This window comes from Saccostrea cucullata, unplaced genomic scaffold (genome assembly GCF_032062105.1).
Source record: "Saccostrea cucullata isolate Sc308-1 unplaced genomic scaffold, CSIRO_AGI_Scuc_v1 ctg3560, whole genome shotgun sequence".
NCBI lineage: Eukaryota > Metazoa > Mollusca > Bivalvia > Ostreida > Ostreidae > Saccostrea > Saccostrea cuccullata.
In genome coordinates this window covers 65,265-84,284 of record NW_026939240.1, presented here as the reverse complement: position 1 = coordinate 84,284, position 19,020 = coordinate 65,265, and the positions used below count along the sequence as shown (strand labels likewise).

The 19,020-nt window shown below is 35.0% G+C and overlaps 2 protein-coding genes across 2 annotated transcripts; both read right to left on the bottom strand.

The window, feature by feature from the left end:
• Positions 1-13,928: 13,928 nt before the first annotated feature.
• Positions 13,929-16,596, bottom strand: LOC134252629 (uncharacterized). Its single transcript, XM_062735116.1, has 4 exons — positions 16,405-16,596; positions 15,136-15,328; positions 14,907-15,047; positions 13,929-14,807 (listed from the first exon to the last, which is right to left on the bottom strand). Exons 2-4 carry the CDS (start codon positions 15,269-15,271, stop codon positions 13,990-13,992), a joined length of 1,095 nt encoding a protein of 364 aa, XP_062591100.1. The 5' UTR covers positions 15,272-15,328; positions 16,405-16,596; the 3' UTR covers positions 13,929-13,989.
• LOC134252628 (uncharacterized) lies at positions 16,436-17,547 on the bottom strand. Its single transcript, XM_062735115.1, has 5 exons — positions 17,352-17,547; positions 17,133-17,219; positions 16,972-17,028; positions 16,703-16,881; positions 16,436-16,608 (listed from the first exon to the last, which is right to left on the bottom strand). The coding sequence occupies exons 1-5, from the start codon at positions 17,528-17,530 to the stop codon at positions 16,436-16,438; spliced, it is 675 nt and encodes a 224-aa protein (XP_062591099.1). The 5' UTR covers positions 17,531-17,547.
• Between the last annotated feature and the right edge of the window lie 1,473 nt (positions 17,548-19,020).

Sequence of the window (19,020 nt, the reverse complement as noted above, 5' to 3'; positions counted from 1 at the left end):
TGGTAGTAGCCAACCGCAAAAGACGCTTCTTATACACTAAGCATGTGTCATCCTCTGTCAACAAATGAACATCATCTTTAGAGTTGATTTTAGTTATACCTGGACCAGTATCCTCAGGACTCTCTTCTTCCTCCGATTCTCCATCACATTCCTCTTTCCCGATCTCTTCTTCAAGCATTTCTTCTTCCATCCCCTGCATGTTGTTTGGACTTAGGTGTAAGAAAGCACATATGAGTTCATATGAAATTACAATGCTTTCTCAAATGAAAAAAAATACCCGGTAGATATCTTATATACTTATTTTTCCTGATGGTTACATTAAAACTGGGTTCATATTCTTCATCTGAATCAATGTCGCTAGCACTTTCCTCAGACATATCTATTGTTACACTATACATCAACAAAATTCTTTCATTATAATTACTCTTGTGGACTGTATACTGTTTAACGTCTCTCTCCAGAATATTTCACTGATATGGAGATGTCACCATTGCCGGTGAAGGGCTGAAAATTTAGGCCTATGTTCGGCACTTACGGCCTGAGCAGGGAGGGATCTTTATCGTACCACGCCTGCTGTGACACGGGGCCTCGGTATGTACGGTCTCATCCGTAAGACCGCCCCATTTAGTTGCTTTTTACGACAAACAAGAGGGTACTAAGGACCTATTATGACCCGGATTCCCACGGGGCGCTGAACTTTAAATGTAACTTCTATCAAGGATATGTTGATTATTTAACAAGCATAGAATGGAGTACATGTACATACATTGAAACACTTGGCGAGAAAAAGTACATTAAATTTAAATTTGGAACCTCCTGCTCAGGTGAGTTACAAATTGTATTAGCCACTTTATACTTGAATCTTGACTAAAATATTGGACTCTTTCTTTTAAGGTTTCCCATTTCTCTGTAAAAATTGTTCCACCATTTTCTTTGCTTTTTTAAGAGCATCAAGGCAATGCACCTTTGAGGGACATTTCTTCTGTAAGTGTCCCTCAGAATAACGAGAGAAGTACTGTATTTTTCTTTATCTACTATTATTTAGTTGGAGACCATCTGACTCTTTCAGCTAAACAGGCAGATACATCAGAATATTTGTGTCACAACAGAAAAGACATGGAGTTGCATTGTTAAATCTCACAGCGTTTATGTGTATTTCAAACATATGACCAAAAATATGGTTAGAAAATTTCGTTCTCCATTGTCTGAGTATTTAACCATTATAAGCATCCATCATTCAATTTTCAATGCAAAAAATATATTTTAAAAAGTATAAGAAAAAATTAGCAAGCTCATTTACCCCACACTCCCCTAAAAGTTCACAATGCAACAATGACACTGTGCACTTTATATATACAGGGCATGTAAAACTCAAAAAGGGCATTTTTTGCAAGAAATTAGCACATTCAAACTCCATGTCCAACAAATGACAGTTAACACATTTAAATAATTAATGGAAACAAATTTATGGTAAAGTATAAGGGAATTGATTTGAGAGCCTGGAAGTAGTAGGTCTAATAAGATCGAGGCGCCTGATTTTCTATATTATTAGGAACCTCTTTAACAAGAATACCCGGTGAAGTTACCCAATCACATTACAATAATTATGTAGCCCTCGGTAAAGCCTCTGATAGTTTATTTTTTTCGAATCAAATACAGAATTATCCTCAGGAAGAGTAAAGGAAAATTATCAAATATCATTCTCATGTTTACTCAGATAGAATACAAGGAGAATTATATATCCCTTAATCATAAACAACCATATTGTTCAGATATACACAGGCAAGTAGCGTCGTTTTCGAAAGGGGGGGGGGGCAACCTGATAAAATTTTTTACTCTAAAATCCTATTTCGTGGAGGGGGGGGGGGGGGGGGGTAGTGGCCACCTTTTTTAAAGCCAACTTACTAACATTTCCAATTTTTCCTTACAATCCTTGCTATCACTATACTATGATTATAAGTGGGGTGGGGGGCACCCATCAATGAACATTTACTGTAGTAAAGGTAATGATGGGGGAAAAGGGTAATACGTCCCTGATACGCCGGATAATACTTCCCTGAAACACGTAACAAAACTCAACTCTGACAATATTTCCCAATATTTTACACATTGCACAAATTTATTGTTTTAAGATCACCTGAGCTGAAAGCTCAAGTGAGCTTTTCTTATCATATTTTGTCCGTCGTCTGTCTGTAAACTTTTCACATTTTCGACTTCTTCTCAAGAACTGCTGGGCCACATCGAATAAACATTAATGACTCTGCCAGATTACTGTATTAACTCTTATAAGTCGGGTGTATTTTTAAGCTTAGTGAAATTGTCTGCCAGTTCCTCAAGAATCGTAACGGCAAATGAGCTGGTTATTATCTCCCCTCTGGTCCTGGACTTGTACGGCTGTCTCAGGGAAAATGATAACCCATTGTCTCACAAATTTTTCCTTGGAAATTCACCCTTGATAGTAGCTGCAGATCTGTAGCTATCCGGAAAAATATATTGATAAAGAAATGTTCATAGATTTTGATTTAAATGCAATTTCAAATCAACAATGTATGAATTCTAACAACTGATGTGATTCAAACATAACAGCCATGACAATGAAGATCTTTACATGGACTAAATTCTTACATACTTTCTTCACTTCTTCGAAGCTGTGTTGGTCAGATATGATTGACAGAATTTCCCTCTGTAGGTGCCATGTTTCTGCTCGTTTATATATCTCCACAAGAGTATTGAAGGTTGGCGTATCCTGATCTTTATTCTGCTGTTCTTGAAATATAGCGGATTTAATAAATGGTCCTTGATGAATGAATTAATATGGACCAACCCATTTCTGTAAAAGCTTTGGAGACTTTCCTTTTGGAACATGACTACAGTACAGCCATACGTTGGATCCAACCATGAAATCTGGCTCTTGGGTATTCTTATCATGTTGCTGGGTGTACTTTTGTTGATGTAATCTGAGCAATTTTTCTGCACATTTTGAGTTGCTCTAGAACACGTATTAGATGTAGCTTTGGTTCTTGTGCCATGGATGGCTTAGTATTAGAGTAACATCAACAGGAAGGCGTATTTTCTGTTCAAACAACAATTGGAATGGTGAGAACATTGTCGACTGTGTAGCAGGTGTTGATCTGTATGCCATAAGAACAGCTGGTATGAATTTCACAAAATCGGATTGATCTTTATTGCAGTATGTTCGTAGAGTTTGACTGATGAAGGAGTTCATTCTTTCACTAGCTGTATGTGTCTGTGGGTAATAGGCACGGGTATAGTGTCTGGTGACCTCAAAAAGTTCACAGCGAGTATGAACAAGTTTGGACATAAACTTTTGTCCTCTGTCGGAGATAAGTGTTCTTGGTGCTCAATATCTAGCAAATATCTCTGTACTCTGGCATCTTCGGTAGCTTCCATGGACTTTAACGGAAAAGCCTCGCACCATTTCGAAAAGCTGTCAACAACTAACAGAAAATAGCGATCTTTGTTTGGCGTCATTGGTAGTTCTAAGAAGTCCATGTGCCATCTGCTAAATATGTCCTCAAAGGAAAGTGGCGTTAAAGGAATTGGTCTCTGATGTTTTGATTTCTCAGATTGCTGGCAGGTTTCACAAGTTTCGATATATTTTTCAATATCTGCATACATATTGCATGGATGGTAGCATATGTGCGTTGTCCTTAATGTCCACCACCAGCAATGCAGTCATGAAATGAAAGCAGTATGTCATTTCGCAGTGGTGTGGGGACACAGAGTTGCTTTACAAGGCTCTGATCTGGTGATTGATTTATAGTGCGTTCCTAGTTAAAGTGAAACAGAAGGCCATTGGTTATTTCGAGATGGAAAGATTTATTAACAATTGCGGTAGCTTGATTAACATTTTGTGGCATGGTTTCTGATTTGTTGTCGTTGATAATTGCTAGAAAGTCAGGGCAATTTTCTTGTAGGTCTGAGACAACATCATCACGCTGATCTGCTGTATTCAAGGCAAGAATATCAGGTTTCCTAGGGCACTGTCATCTGGATATTCAAATGTGGCTGCAATAAACTGTTTCCTAGTACATTCAATGGATCCGATGGCAGTGTAATGTATGTATAATGATTATTATATCTCTACGATATTAACTCGAAAAACGACTCTACATAGATTGTTGCAGCAGGGGAAAAACCAAGCTAACAAACAAAACGGTGACAAGGTCAGGGAGATCTCGCACTATGTATTTTAATCATCCGTTCGATTTAGATAAAATCCATCTCCCAATAGTGTGAATCCAGGACGGGGATTAAATTCCAACCGAAATTGGGGGAAGCTGTCATACACTTTTTGGAAGCTCTAGTAAAGAGCTGCATGTGTGTGCAACGGGGCGTTTTGCAAGCCTAGTGACTTTAACAAAGATATATAGAACATCCACTGAGATACCAAAAATCGTGTCGCATTTTCTATACCAAAACAATCAGAAAAACATAAAACAATTTCAAATTACAAAAAAAAAAATGTTCAAAATTATTCGTATTCGAAGTAATAATAGAAAATGTAATTTACATCTTAACAAAAGTGAAAAAAGAAATTAAGGTAACATTTTTTTTTGGGAAATGTTTTTATTCTAATCTTCGTTATCGTAATGGTGCGTGATATAACCATTTTTGCTGGCGTGTCACGCAGAGGTGAAAATAGAAGCGGTTTATTCAAAGATGAATTAGCGGCATGACATCAGTTAATTTAAAGACACCGGGGTCGTGAGGCAACTTCTATCGCCCATTCTGCACTTGAGACTTATTGAATCCTCCTTTATTTAATTTAGGGTACCCCAGCTTAATAAAAAATAAGGCATAGAAAAAAGAACGAATCGGTATAATTACATACCATTTTGTTTTCTCTCATACACTATTTTGCAGAGAGTAAAAGTCATAATTGCTTGGTCAAATTCAATTATACCATATATTTTACATCTATCAAGTTTGAAGAGGTTTTTTTTTTTATTTTTTTTTTATTTTTTTGTTCCCTACATGTTACGTTTTCACTGACTGTGATCCAAGAACACATTTACTACAATAAACCTAAATTGATCCATCTATTAAATCCCTTTTGTTAATATTTACTGAAAGTTTGAAACTAGGTGCACTCTTTGCTATCCCAGGTGAAAATCTATAACATTTAGCGCTTTATTAAAAAAAAGAACGACCGGTGAGGATGAGTGGACAGAAATAGGTCTCATTGTACACCTGTCGTGAACCTATATATTTTATATAAAATCATATTTTCGCAATACACCCAAGATCTTCTTGGAAAAGTGCACAACCAAATATGTGCGTTTTTACATTGCATTGCTACTTATTCTATAAGACATTGGTTTAATTTAATTTATTGGATATATTAAGCTCTATTCATTGATAATGAATAAGACTCCAATTTCTTCACATACAACTACCGTAATAACTATGTAGGTAAAATTGAAAACATAATACATTTTCTCCACGTCTTTTTTTATAAATATGTTTATGTTTTGTAAAACCTAGAATCAAAATTTCTAAACACATGTATATATAAGTTTTATTATAAAGTCTAATTAAGGTATTCTTTTTAAATAAGGTTGCTTCATTTCTTTCTTAAGTTAAAAACTGCGGCTAGCTACGTAAAAATGCGTGGGTGAAAAGGCGCTTTATTCAAAGGTGAATTTGGAAAGCTAGACAGATGAAGACATTGACACCTTGTCAGAATGGATTAAATGTATCAGATCCATGTTAAAGTCACGTATTAAAAGATTGAGGGGCAAAATGAAAACCATCTATCCTTCTGTGTTCAATAAACCAGAAGTGAAAAAAGAATTAGATAGATTACACGATCAGTACGTACTGGTTCCTGCCGACAAAGCAGGTAACAACATTGTCTTCGTTTGTAAGGCTCATTATATTAATTGCATTTTAGAAGAATTTGGATTTAATTCTACGAGTGGTAATCCTACTTATACATATACTACTCTTTCTAAGGAAGAAATTCTTCAAAATCACCTGTCAGTTTTGAATACTTTTAAAATTCCACAGAGCCAAAATGAATTTGAACTACCTTATATATATTGGATTCCGAAACTTCATAAGAATCCTTACAAACAAAGATACATTGCAGGTTCCAGTAAATGTTCAACCAAGCCTCTTTCGTTACTTCTCACTAAAATATTGACAGTAGTGAAGGAAAAACTTAAAGAGTACTGTACAACTATATATTCAAGAAGTGGTGTAAATCAGATGTGGATACTTAAAAATTCTAAAGAACTTTTGGACAATTTGAAATCACAAGACTTTACAAAAATTAACAGCATAAAAACTTACGACTTTTCAACTTTATACACAACAATTCCGCACGACAAATTAAAATCCAGGCTTTTTGATATCATTGACAGCTGCTTCTTCAACAAAAATGGAACTCGTAAGTTTACTTACCTCGTCATTGGTCATTTGAAAAATTATTTTGTTAAAACAGATTCTGATTGTACACATAAGTACTCTGAAGTTGACATCAAGAAGATGCTTGAGTTTCTGATTGACAATATCTATGTGGTTTTTGGAGACCAGGTATTCCAACAATCTATTGGAATTCCCATGGGTACAAATTGCGCTCCGTTATTAGCAGACTTATTTTTATATTCATATGAAGCAGAATTTATGCAAAATCTTTTGCGTGAAAAGAAAAAAACACTTGCTGTGGCCTTCAACTCGACATTTAGATATATCGACGACGTATTGTCGATTAATAATGATAATTTCCATTCCTACGTCGACACGATATATCCTGGTGAGCTTGAGATAAAAGATACCACAGAGTCCAACACATCTGCTTCATACTTGGATATTTTACTTGAAAAAGACACAAATGGTAATCTAACAACCAAGCTATATGATAAACGTGATGGCTTTAACTTTTCCATCGTCAACTTCCCTTACTTATGCAGCAATATACCTTCATCACCTGCATACGGAGTATTTATATCTCAGTTGATTCGATACGCAAGAGCATGCTCTACGTATGAACAATTTCTTAAACGAGGTAAATTATTGACAAGCAAGTTGATGAAACAAGAATATCAACAGTATCGTTTAAAGTCATCATTTCGTAAATTCTATGGTCGATACAATGACCTTGTCAGCAAATACAATTTATCATTGAATGAAATGCTGACTGACGTTTTTCATACCAATTGTTAGTCCATTATTTATACACTGAATTGACTACGGATTTTTTCCGTTATTTCCTGATTATGACAATGAGCACACGGCGGGTGTGACCGGTCAGCAGGGGATGCTCACTCCTCCATGGCACCTGATCCCACCTCTGATGTTTCGGAGGTCCGTGTTTGCTCTGCTCTTGTTTTGTATATTTGTTTAATGGACGTTGAGATTGAATACTGTTCGTTATTTCCATATCCTTATGATGACGACCAGGCGTGACTGGGGCGGACTTAAAAAGAATCTTGACATGATATCCTCTGTCCACCCGCCTTTGACCTTGATACCCCATCGTATTACGTACATGAATTTCGCAATAAATGTGAAGTCTGTAAAACTTTACCCCATTGGTCTTTTCTCTATTACTCCCTCCCATATACTTTTATTCAAAAAAAGTATAAAAAGAGAAGATTAAGAAATAACATTATCACTCCCCTCTGGCAAACAAATCTTAAATTCAAAGTCTTAAGACGGCTACAAAGTATCTGTTGGAAATGGCGGATTTAACAGAGTTCATGTAAGTAAATCATTTAATATCATATATAACTTTGTAAAGTTTTCATACTTTTGAAAATATTGAGCAATCAGAATGTTTGCAAGTTAATATTTCGCCATAGTATGAGGTGTAACATTATATAGATATGATTCTTACATCAGTTGAAAATAAATAACCACTATCATTTTATCAATACCTTTAATCATACATACCACGTAATTAAAATGTCTTTATGATTTTCAGTTAAATACAATGACTTTTCAAGGATCTTTCGAATTTGATTATAAATCATCAATTCTTACAAAAATGAAATTAGATGAACGTGCTATCGTTTTATCAAAATTTTGAAATATCATGTTAGTAAAATGTTTTTGTTATTTTCGGTTATAAGGAGATTATATAACATAATTCTTACATCATTTAAAAATAAAATTAAAATAGTCACCATCGTTTGATTAAAAAAAAAATGTCTTTCATTATTTTTTTTTATTATACAGCGACTTTGAAGGATCTCCTGAGTTTGAAAAACTTTGGGAGGAATTAGCGAAACAGCTGGATGAACCGTCATCCTCCTCGGGGAAATCGACGGCTGAAGCATCTGGTAGTGTAAAAACAGAGCAAAAAGGGGATTCGGAGGAGCCATCGCTACTGAGAACTATCTTAACAAAGAAAGAAACAGCGTCGCCCTCTCTCCAAAACGTTGAACAAAAAAGGTGAAACATCCAATGCCGTTGCCTCTCCAAGTTAACAACAGGCTGAATATTACGGAGAAGAAACCTGTTACCTTGAACACTCATCTCCAAAACAATGCTGCTACTGGACGTCCTTTCCAAAGGTAAGAATAAATTTCATTACCATATATTTTAAAGGAGACAGGATATTTGGAGCAGTTCTTGCTCAAATTTTAGTAAGATAATCTTCGGAAATTGTTTTGTATAATATATTGTTGACTTCGACTTTCTACTGATTCAATAAAACATCTTACTACTTTAGGTTCTCTACCCACACTACTACCAGTGACTCTACAACGTCCTGTTCCTATACACCAGCCCTTGATGACACTTACCCCCGAACTACCAACAGTGACTTAAAACCAGTCTGTACCTACTCACCAGCCCTAGATGAAAACTACCCCCCAACTTCAACTTCAACGGATTCATTCCAAAATATAGAGGACTCTATCCTCACCACATTTAGGTAAGCACATTTACATGTATGAATGAAACAATGATTTGAACCTTAATTTAACCTAGCGTTGTCAGGAATAAAATAATTCAATATACTCTAAATATTATTATACAGCTCATGCTAACTTTATACGTAAAATCATCAAGTTTAAACATTTACATTATGCAATGTTTACAAGATTCTGATATTTTTTCTTTCTATAAAATATCATTATCGATTTGTATTTTTTTTCTATCTTAAGGAGAAACAACCAGCGGAATTTTAATCTGTTGGAGAGCAGATTCTCGGACCCAAACCTTACCGCCATGAAAGAATTCAAGGTCTTGAATGCTCTGCAGCGGAGAATTTCTAAAGACATTCAGCAGAGTGAAATAATTGTGAATTACCTAACTGACAAGTACGGCAGCGAACCGACTAAGAAGCGTGTCAAGTTTTCTTCCTTATGTTAAGAGGAAGTAAATATCATGCATACTTATATGAAGAAATGTGTAACAATTTTCTTCTTCTTTGTGTTAAAAAAATAGTGTGTATTATATAAATGTATAATATATGTGTATTTGTGTAAATATAAGTTTGATTCGTTGGAGAAGAGATCCACGGATCCAAACCTTACCGCTACATGAAAGAATTTAAAGTCTTGAAAGCCCTGAAGCGGAGAATCTCTAAGGATATCCAGCAAAGTGAAATAATTGTGAATTACCTCACTCATTTCTTCTTTGTGTTAAGAGAAAGTAAATATCATGAATATTTATTTGAAGAAATGTGTACCTTTGTGTTGAAAAACAGTGAATAAGTTTTTTCTATTTTTCAAAAGTATAACACAACACATAATAAAATTGTTTGTAAAATAAATTCTTACACTGAATAACATTTCCTTTTTTTTATTTTCGTTTTACACCAAAGTGTAAACGATAGTGATCCAAAAAGTACGGTAGTAAACAAGCGAAGAAATCAGGAATGTTTAAAAGTATATACATATAAACAAAGAATAAAAAAGAGTTAGTTTTTTCTTTGTTTTAAAAGACATGGAAAACACACCATAAAATTGTTTTTTTAAAATAAATCCTAACAATGAATAACTTCTGTTTTGCTACCAAATTTTGAATAAAATGAGGACACAGAAAGTAAAAAAAGAATCACCCGTACCTTTTTTTCCGTGTTAGAAGGTTTTTCTGGAATAACTGCTGTTACCCATAGTTTATATAGATCTATGTAGTCTGTAATGAAAGAGTGGAAATGTACAAGGTTTTTATACATCATTGGGAAATGCCGGAAGGTCACCACATTCAAGATGACCCAGTCATTGACATCAGGGACATTCACATCAAGGTCGTTGAACTTCGATGACTTTGACCTTCAACTGCCCTCAATCGTTGACCTTGAATATGACCTCATTGACGATGACTTTAACCTTCCAGATGATCTCAATCCTTGACCTTGATGATGACTTTGACCTTCCAGATGACCTCATCCTTGACCTTGATGATGACCTCAATCTTGAAGATGACTTTGGCCTTCCAGATGACCTTAATCGATGACATTGACCATGACCTATATCCTTGACCTTGGAGGTGACTTATGTCCTTGACCTTGAAGATGACCTACTGACCTTGCCGTCAAAACCGTCAGACTACCCCCTTTACTACTAATGAATCTACATGCCGTGTAAGAACTTTCCCCGTCATGTATGCATTGACGTGATGTCATATTCTATTATAACGTCATATTTATGTAGTTCAGAGAAATTGATATTTAACGGGCAGCCTTATCCTAGCTGCGTTTAAAGAAAAATCATGATGCCATTACTCATTCACACATTCGTTATAAAAAATGACTATTATACAAATCAGAACCGAACCGAATTCAGGAAAAATGGAAACGTACCCAATCTGAATGAATTGTTCCGCGGTTCAGGGTCATTTCGGGTACCCGTGACAGCCCTACAAAACGTGAATATATGAACCAGATTATTTTCCAGTCATAAATTTGTTCTATTTTTCAAAATGCATCTGAACTAATGTACGTGTATATATTTTTAGAATGGTGCATACAGGCATGGGGCCTTCTCAAGTGAATACCTTCCTAACTTCATTGAATATCCCCCAGTCAGTTCCCGAACTCTGCACAACAGACAAAATGAACCGGGAACAGTGATGGAGATGAAAGCACCTGACGCTGCCTTGACGATGAAATTCAGGCAGCCATTGAGTTCACATAGAGAAAAAAAACTCGTTTAGTAGGAATATGTTTATAGTGAATTCATGGATAAAAAGAAGTTTTTTTGGGTCCCCTGCAAAAATTCTTCACATTTTAAAAATAAAACTATTATGTTTAACTCTAATGTAACAAATTTAAAGATATAGCGAAATCATTTGAATCCTGTATAGTTTAAAAAAAAAATTCACATCTTTTATATAAACGAATTTTGACAAATGTTTATTTACTGAACTACATTTATTTTTCAATTTTGGCAAGTGTATAAAATTCAATTCATTATGAGATCATAATTATTTAAGGAATTTTTTTGTAACAATCGCTTTCCTTATATATTCAGTAAAAAATTTTTGAAGGAAAATGTGTAAATTAATTGTCAATTTGCTTTATACAGTCATACAAGTTTGTTATACTGACATAACCAATAATGGATATATTCATAGGTCTCCAGGACTTTGCTGTATTTCTGTTCTGAGACTCAAATATATGCATCTTTAGCATTTTACGGACAAGAAGTAAATCCTATAATTTTCACATTTACAAAGTGTAGATTTTAAGGGATAAATCTCAATCAAGTCGGGAAAAAACAACAAGCTTCATGTTTCTGATAGCCTCCTTATGATTTTTAAGGTGTGAAGGTACAGATGAGGCAAAGGTCAGTGTCGATGCATGTTGGCAGAAACGAGGCAATGGGCGATCCTTTGACATCCTGTCTGGTATGTTGTGCACTTTGTTATAGACAGATTGATAGATCGTGGATGTACACAGTTTTTGTCCTGTACGTCTGTGTCTGTTGTCAACTTTAACCTTCACCATAACTTTTGAACCTTGAAAGATAGAAACTTCATATTTGTTTTGCATACTCCACTACATGTGAGTACGCTCTTTCAAATGACACCTACATGTAGGTCAATGACATGTGACCTTGACCGTGGGCAATAAGCTTTTTCGAACTTTTGCTATAACTTCTGGACTAAAGGAGATAGAGATTTCATATTTTGTTTGCATACCTCACTAAATAAGCTCTTTCAAATAACATCAACCGGTCACGGTAGCCTAGTGGTAGAGCGTTCGCTTCGTGATCGGGAGGCCCGGGTTCGATTCTCGATCGCGGCGCCGCGTCATACCTAAGACGTAAACAAAGGTAGTGACTGTTCCTTCGCCAAGCGCTCGGCACTAGAAGTCAAAGTCACGGGTCTTTCGGATATGACCTTAACAACGTAGGTCCCGTGTCATGGTAGGCGTTGGCACAATAAAGAACCCTCACTGCTCAATGGCTCTGAGTGCCGAGTATAGGTCTAAATTTGAAGCCCTTCACGTCTCCATATGACTGAAAAATTCTCAAGAAGGATGTTAAACAATATACAATCAATCAAATAACATCAAGGTCATTAACCTTGCGACCTTGACTTGACTTGTGACCTATATGCTAAAAATAGTTTTTTGGAACCGCTGGGCACAAAATGTTTCACTAACACAACTTGTTTCTTTTAAAAGGAGTTGAGTGTGTAACAAAGTAACCTTCCAATATTGTTTTATAAATATCTATATATTTTATAATAAATATACTTCATAACAAACACTATCATGATATATGATTATAACAGATTTATTCCTTTGATAACTTAATCTGGATGACTTGTTATTTGTAACATATTTTTTAGGTCATTGCTCCATGATTGGATCTTAGACAGGCAAAGTCATTGACTGAAATTAGAACAAAATGTTGTAAAATTTGTGAGAGTGCTACAAGAAGGATATGGAAATAACGAACAGTATTCAATCTCAACTTCCATTAAACAAATATACAAAATAAGAGCAGAACAAACACGGACCTCCGAAACATCAGAGGTGGGATCAGGTGCCATGGAGGAGTGAGAAATGGAAATGACCCCAAAGATCATGACTGCCAAAAAAACTGGGAAGGTATGTTATTCTCTGAGAAAGAGAACTCGCCCACTTATCCCGTTTGCTCTATTCTCACCACGTAAAACTTATTATGCAAATGCATGTATTTTAAACTGCATGAAAGCACTCAAGGGAAACAGAGCAAGCAAATTAATTAATTGCGCGACATGACAATCAATACATCTTATGAGAATGGTGTCCAGATAGGGCCTTTAGATACAAAAACTTACCACTGATTTCAGAAAAGCAGGCTTTTGTGCTTACGTAACAAACAACAACAAATCAAGTGCACACAACTTCAAATAAAACTTACAGGCAACATGCCATCACACTTACAGATTAACCACCAGATATAACCACAGACACTTGTTTCGGAAATAAATTTTTAACCTATAGTATAATAATAACACAAGTTATCTAACTCCTCAGAAATGCACTCATTTAAAATTTCAGAGGAAGTGCAACAGCAATACCTTATACCTTGTTGAAGGTCCCTATTGATGCCTGTTGTATTTTATCATTTATATATAAATACATGAAATGCAAAAAATATTTTTCAACATTTACAATTTCTGCAAGTAAAATTATGCAAAAAAGCCACAATATGTAATGTAAAAAAAAATAACATTTTTGGTCAAATTGAATAATTTATATTTCTCTTATATAACTGGAAGCAATATTTTCTTTTGTGTTTAATCTATAGGGCTGCAACATTAGTTAAAAATAAATAGGTCATCAGGGGCAACAGCTCAAAAAGGGAGATAACTCATACACAACTTTACGAGAAAGTAAAGGGAACAACTTTTCTACAGTTTGAACCTGACATTTTTGTAACACTAAATGTATTTCACTCAAATTTCAAGCTAATAAATCATATAAATATAAATATATAAATGTTTGCTCTGTTCCCAGTTTGTATTGCTTGAATGGACATTTGACATTGATTATACAATTTTACACATAATAACATATCATTTGCTAAAATATGCACATAGTTTTGGAATACATTCTCCTAACACTTTTTTGTCTGATATGACTCTTGGTTTCCCTAAGCTATTTTTCATGGAAAACACATTAACCAGTCCATCTTCACCACTTCTCTTGAATATCAGTCTCAAGTGTCCCAGATTCAGTCCAGATCCAGCAATATTTTCTACCGTGCATGATTTCATTATTTTTTCACCAATAAGAGGGCGAAGCGAAGCAACGTTTTTTGATTTACAGAAATTAAATTCTTCTTGAATAAATTGGCATTCTGTATCGTACGAATGTTTTTTAAAGTCTGAAACAGAGACAAGTCCAGCTTCAATAATTTCATCTAGCATGGCAACATCATCAAGAGCATTATGGGCATTGTAAGCATGACCACAAAAATGTTGTGCCAGAAACTCTTGCTTATACTTATCAAGTTTAGGGTACTTTTGTCTGAAAAGAGTAAGTGAGTCACAAAATGCTGCAACTTTCGAGCAAAATCTCTCTTGTAAACCACATCTATAAAATGCCCTGCATAATACTCGAAAATCGAATGTTCGGCCGTTGTGTGCCACCATTACTATGCTGGGGAATTTCTCTAACCACTCCAAGAAATCCTCCAGTGCCGACTTTATTCTCACAAAATCAACTGGCTCACCACGGTAACACAGAACTCCACCACTCCAGGTTTTGTTGGTGACCTTTTCCGCCATTGGTGTAATGGGCAGGTCTGGAGCCACATATCTAGAAAACTGCTCCTTTGTATTCCTATTTACAGCAGCAATCTGGGTGATGTGGGGCATGATGCCATGCTGAACTGAAAAAAATATGGATGCAAATTTTAATAGTAGTCCAATCTTATTTGATTGCATAGAGAGTATTTTTTAAATAAATATTTAAAAAAAAAAATATTTACTCAGGCCAGTGGTTTCCAGATCTAAAATGACAACATTTGGTGAAGGGCAGTGCTTCAACTTTGTGGAAGAGCAAAAGCTGGGTTTTGGTACAGGCTCAGGGATACTTTCTATATCTTCATCATTTACAGAAAGTCCTATTTCTAGAACAAAAACAAGTTCATAACAATACACAAACTTGTACATACTATAATAATTGTAAAAAAATTCTATATCTGAAAAATGACAAACCAGACTGATAGGACAATCCTTCCAGTGCTTCATTTCCTCCCTTTGAGGTTGATCTCTCTTCCTTCAACATCAGACTTCTTCTCTTTCTCTCTGGTAATTTGGCCCGCTCCATCCTCTTGATCCTGTCAGCATCCATCTTCTCTGCATAAGCATCACAGAAGTGTCCAGGAGATAGGTCATTGTTGACAAATGTCTGTATTTATTAGAAAATAAAATACTTGAGTTCACAATATTATTGTAGTAAATTTTCTTAGATTAAATTAAATCTCTCATGAGACATGATCTTTTATTTCCCTACATATTCTGAGTTTCCTATCTTTGAGTCTTTTTATTGTTATTTTGATAAAAATGCAGAAAATATGTTGTAACTTCATCAAAATGTTGTATCGAAAATTTATCACATAAATAAAATCCTACCGGAAATACCCAGTAATTGTAAACATGTTGCTGTAATAAATAGAATTTATATTAGTGCTTCAATAATACCAAATCTATTGTGTCTGAACAAGTAAACACAGAACAGCAGAACAAAGAAAATTAAGAAAATTAACAAATTTCAAAATTTCAAATAATCCCAACAGGAAAAAAATAACACCATAATTACCTGTCAAAATTCCAACTTGTATCACCAGAAAATGAAACATCGATAAACAACAGAATAGAAAGAACTGAACCATGAACAATATACCTCTGACAAGTACTTTCTACCCTCATTAATATATGCTGCTGTTGCTTTCACTCTAAAATCTAAACTCTCATTTTCACCATAATGGAGATGCTTCGGAACTCTAAGACATGTCTCTCTATTGGCATGTTCACATGCCTGACTTGACCCTAATTCTACATATGAAGCACTTTTGGCAATGATTGGAGCAAAAATTTCATCAAGGCTATGACGTAACAATGGATCCTGCAAACTTCTATGAATACAGGTTTCATTAGGATTACGTTTATACCCACAAAACCTCCCATGACATTTGCTGTGGTCACCAAATTGATGCGGAACTAATGCTACCAAATTTTCTCGCATTCCCTCTTCATCACCTTGATTCTTCGCAAATATGTATTTGATGCACTTTGCCAAATGCTGTATGACCTGATTGGAAATTTTGACCACTTTCGAATTGCGAAGTTCATAAAAAGTTTTTATTATATTTTTTACACAATGATTTTTGTCAAGTCTTTTCACAACTGACAGACCACACTGACTCTTTAGACGGGCGATTAGAGTGTTATCCCCATCACCTTCAATAATCTCAACTGGTGTACCTTGACTGGTCATTTCTTTCAGTGCAAGCAGTCAAGCCTCACTCTCCATCATCTTAGCACTGCCTCGGTGGTTCCAAACACATCTGTGAGACCTTATTCTCTGACCTGGCCTATTTCTTTTCCACCATTTGCATGTTGCACATGATCGATGCTTTATAACTGTCTTTAATACTTTGTTGCTTTTACTTATCAGGTAAGTATGTCCTGTTACAAATAAATACATGATTTTGTAACAGCCCATATCTAAATTAGCATTATAATTAATTGTGAAAATGCTGGAACAGTTTCAACAAAATACCTGTTAAGCTGTCATAACCTCTCTTTTGCCAAGCATGATCAGCTGCTACTGTCATTCCTGATCGAGTCTTTGAAGGGAATATAATTTTCTTTTTTGTTTTGGTGGATGCAGTTCTGTCAACACCAACTTTTTTCACTACTGGCATGGGTTTGGCAGGAAGTTGAGGGGATGAGCTATTACTGAAAGCAGGGTGACAACTGACATATCATATAGGTTCTTGATGTATGCGACTATCAGCTAAAATAGTACACAAATATTGATTTATTTACCTCTCCGCAAGTAAATCAAATGCTCCCAAATTGCATTTTTCAATGAGTGATGGATCTCTACAAATAACACAAGATGTTGATTTTAAAAATTAATTGATTCTTAGGAAACTTTATTTATTTTTTTTAATCAAATATAATAGGCTCAAACTTCAAATATTTACCCTTCAAATTCATCTTCAATTATTGCTACACCAAGTTCTTTATCATAAGAATCTGCATTTGAACCCATCTCCTGTGCTGCAACTTCTCTGAAATTTACCGAACATTATAAATTCTAACATGTCTAAAAAGTCAACAAAAACATTTAATAAAAGGAATACAAAATTCAATGTATGCTTTCATACGAGTTACGAAATAATATTACATACAGGTATACATACCTCATTTCCTCTCTGAATGCTTCCTGACTTTCATTCTTCATATTTTCATCTGCAAATTTCTCAATCATCTCACCAGCTCTGCGCTCCATAACTTTGAGGTTTTTATTATTAATTGTTGGCAGATTGAGTGTTGCAAGAAAATTGTTCATCCTCTGTGGACCACCAACTGAATCAATCATTGCTATCAAAAACAAATTCATAAATTTTTAGAAATCAATCTATCTACATGGAAGTTTTATTTATTTACATGTGTATAAAAAAATCACAAGAAACTTGCCTTATTTTGTTTAATTTTATAAACAACAATTACCTGCACCGAGTTTGGTATGTACGCAGAAGCTGGGCATTCCTCTTTTGCCTTTTACTTTCTTCTGTTTTTTACGATAGGGTATTCTGTTTACATTTCCGCAGTAGGTACATTGCACATATAAATACCCGGAAAGTCCCACTTTCATTTCTGCTTTTACTGTTTGGGGGGGAAAGAAAGAAAGGACCACAAAAACATTTTTTACAGTTCGCAAGACCTTCAATGATTATGTTAAATTCCACAATACGTCTTCCTTTTAGTTTCAGACCGTGCGTGTTGATTTTCTTCGCTGCATCCAACTTACTTAGCCCTGGACAGCATACATCACACCCGTTAAAACTTGTACAAATATGTTCTGATGTATAATTATGTTCTTCGATCACAGTTTTGTTTTTGTTTTCACTGACTTTTGGCTTTATTCCCGGCTGACTTTTGAACCGCCCGAGTTTGTTCCGTCTTCTTTTCACTGGCGCCATGACGGAAGTTGACAGTCTCGAGAATTCCCGTACGCGTTATTTTTAGATTTAAAGCGTGGATTATTTTATATTCATATTCACTCGTTTTAACCTTTAATAAGAATAAAATAAATAATGTATTTTTTTTTTAAATTTAAAAAAAATATATGGTATGTTTAGTTTTCCGATCTTGTACGACATGTTCCGAAGTCGGCCGATTTGAAAGAGGCGAATTGTGGATCGGATACCTTAAGGAGCTATAAGTGTAACGGAGTATCTTGGAAAATTGAGACGGCCACAATAGCAACATTCGAATTCAAAATTTAAAGCCCCCGAGAAAAACCATTAATGGCAATTGTAAAATTCTCAATGAACTTTCTGACGAGGATAGGTGTGATTTTGACGACATAACAGAACGAGATGGCTTTAATAATTCTGATGACCAAGACCACCAACCAGTTTTTCCTGGAGCAACAATTTTAAGTGGAACATTTATGTTACTACTTGCAGCGTTTTTCACAAAGTAAAACATAACAGGGGATTGAATTCAACAGCTTTTGAATAGTATTTCACTTGTTCTTTCTTCAGAAAACATTTTTTGCTTAAGTCTACATGCATACAAACAGTTTTTAATGAAACTCTGAAATCCTCTTGTTTATCACCATTATTGTCAACGATGTTTTGGATTCATTGAAAATATTAATGAATTTTGTCGTGAACCAGTTAAAAAGGAAAGTGACTACTTTTTGAATATACCAGGGATTTATCAGCTTTCTTATCTATTTTCGCAAGAGGGATTTTATGAATCATTACAATAGCGCTTCTTTAGGTATGTTGGTGATGGTGTCTATGAGGACATTTATGACGGAACATTGCATTATCAAAAAACATTGCTTTCTTGTTTAAT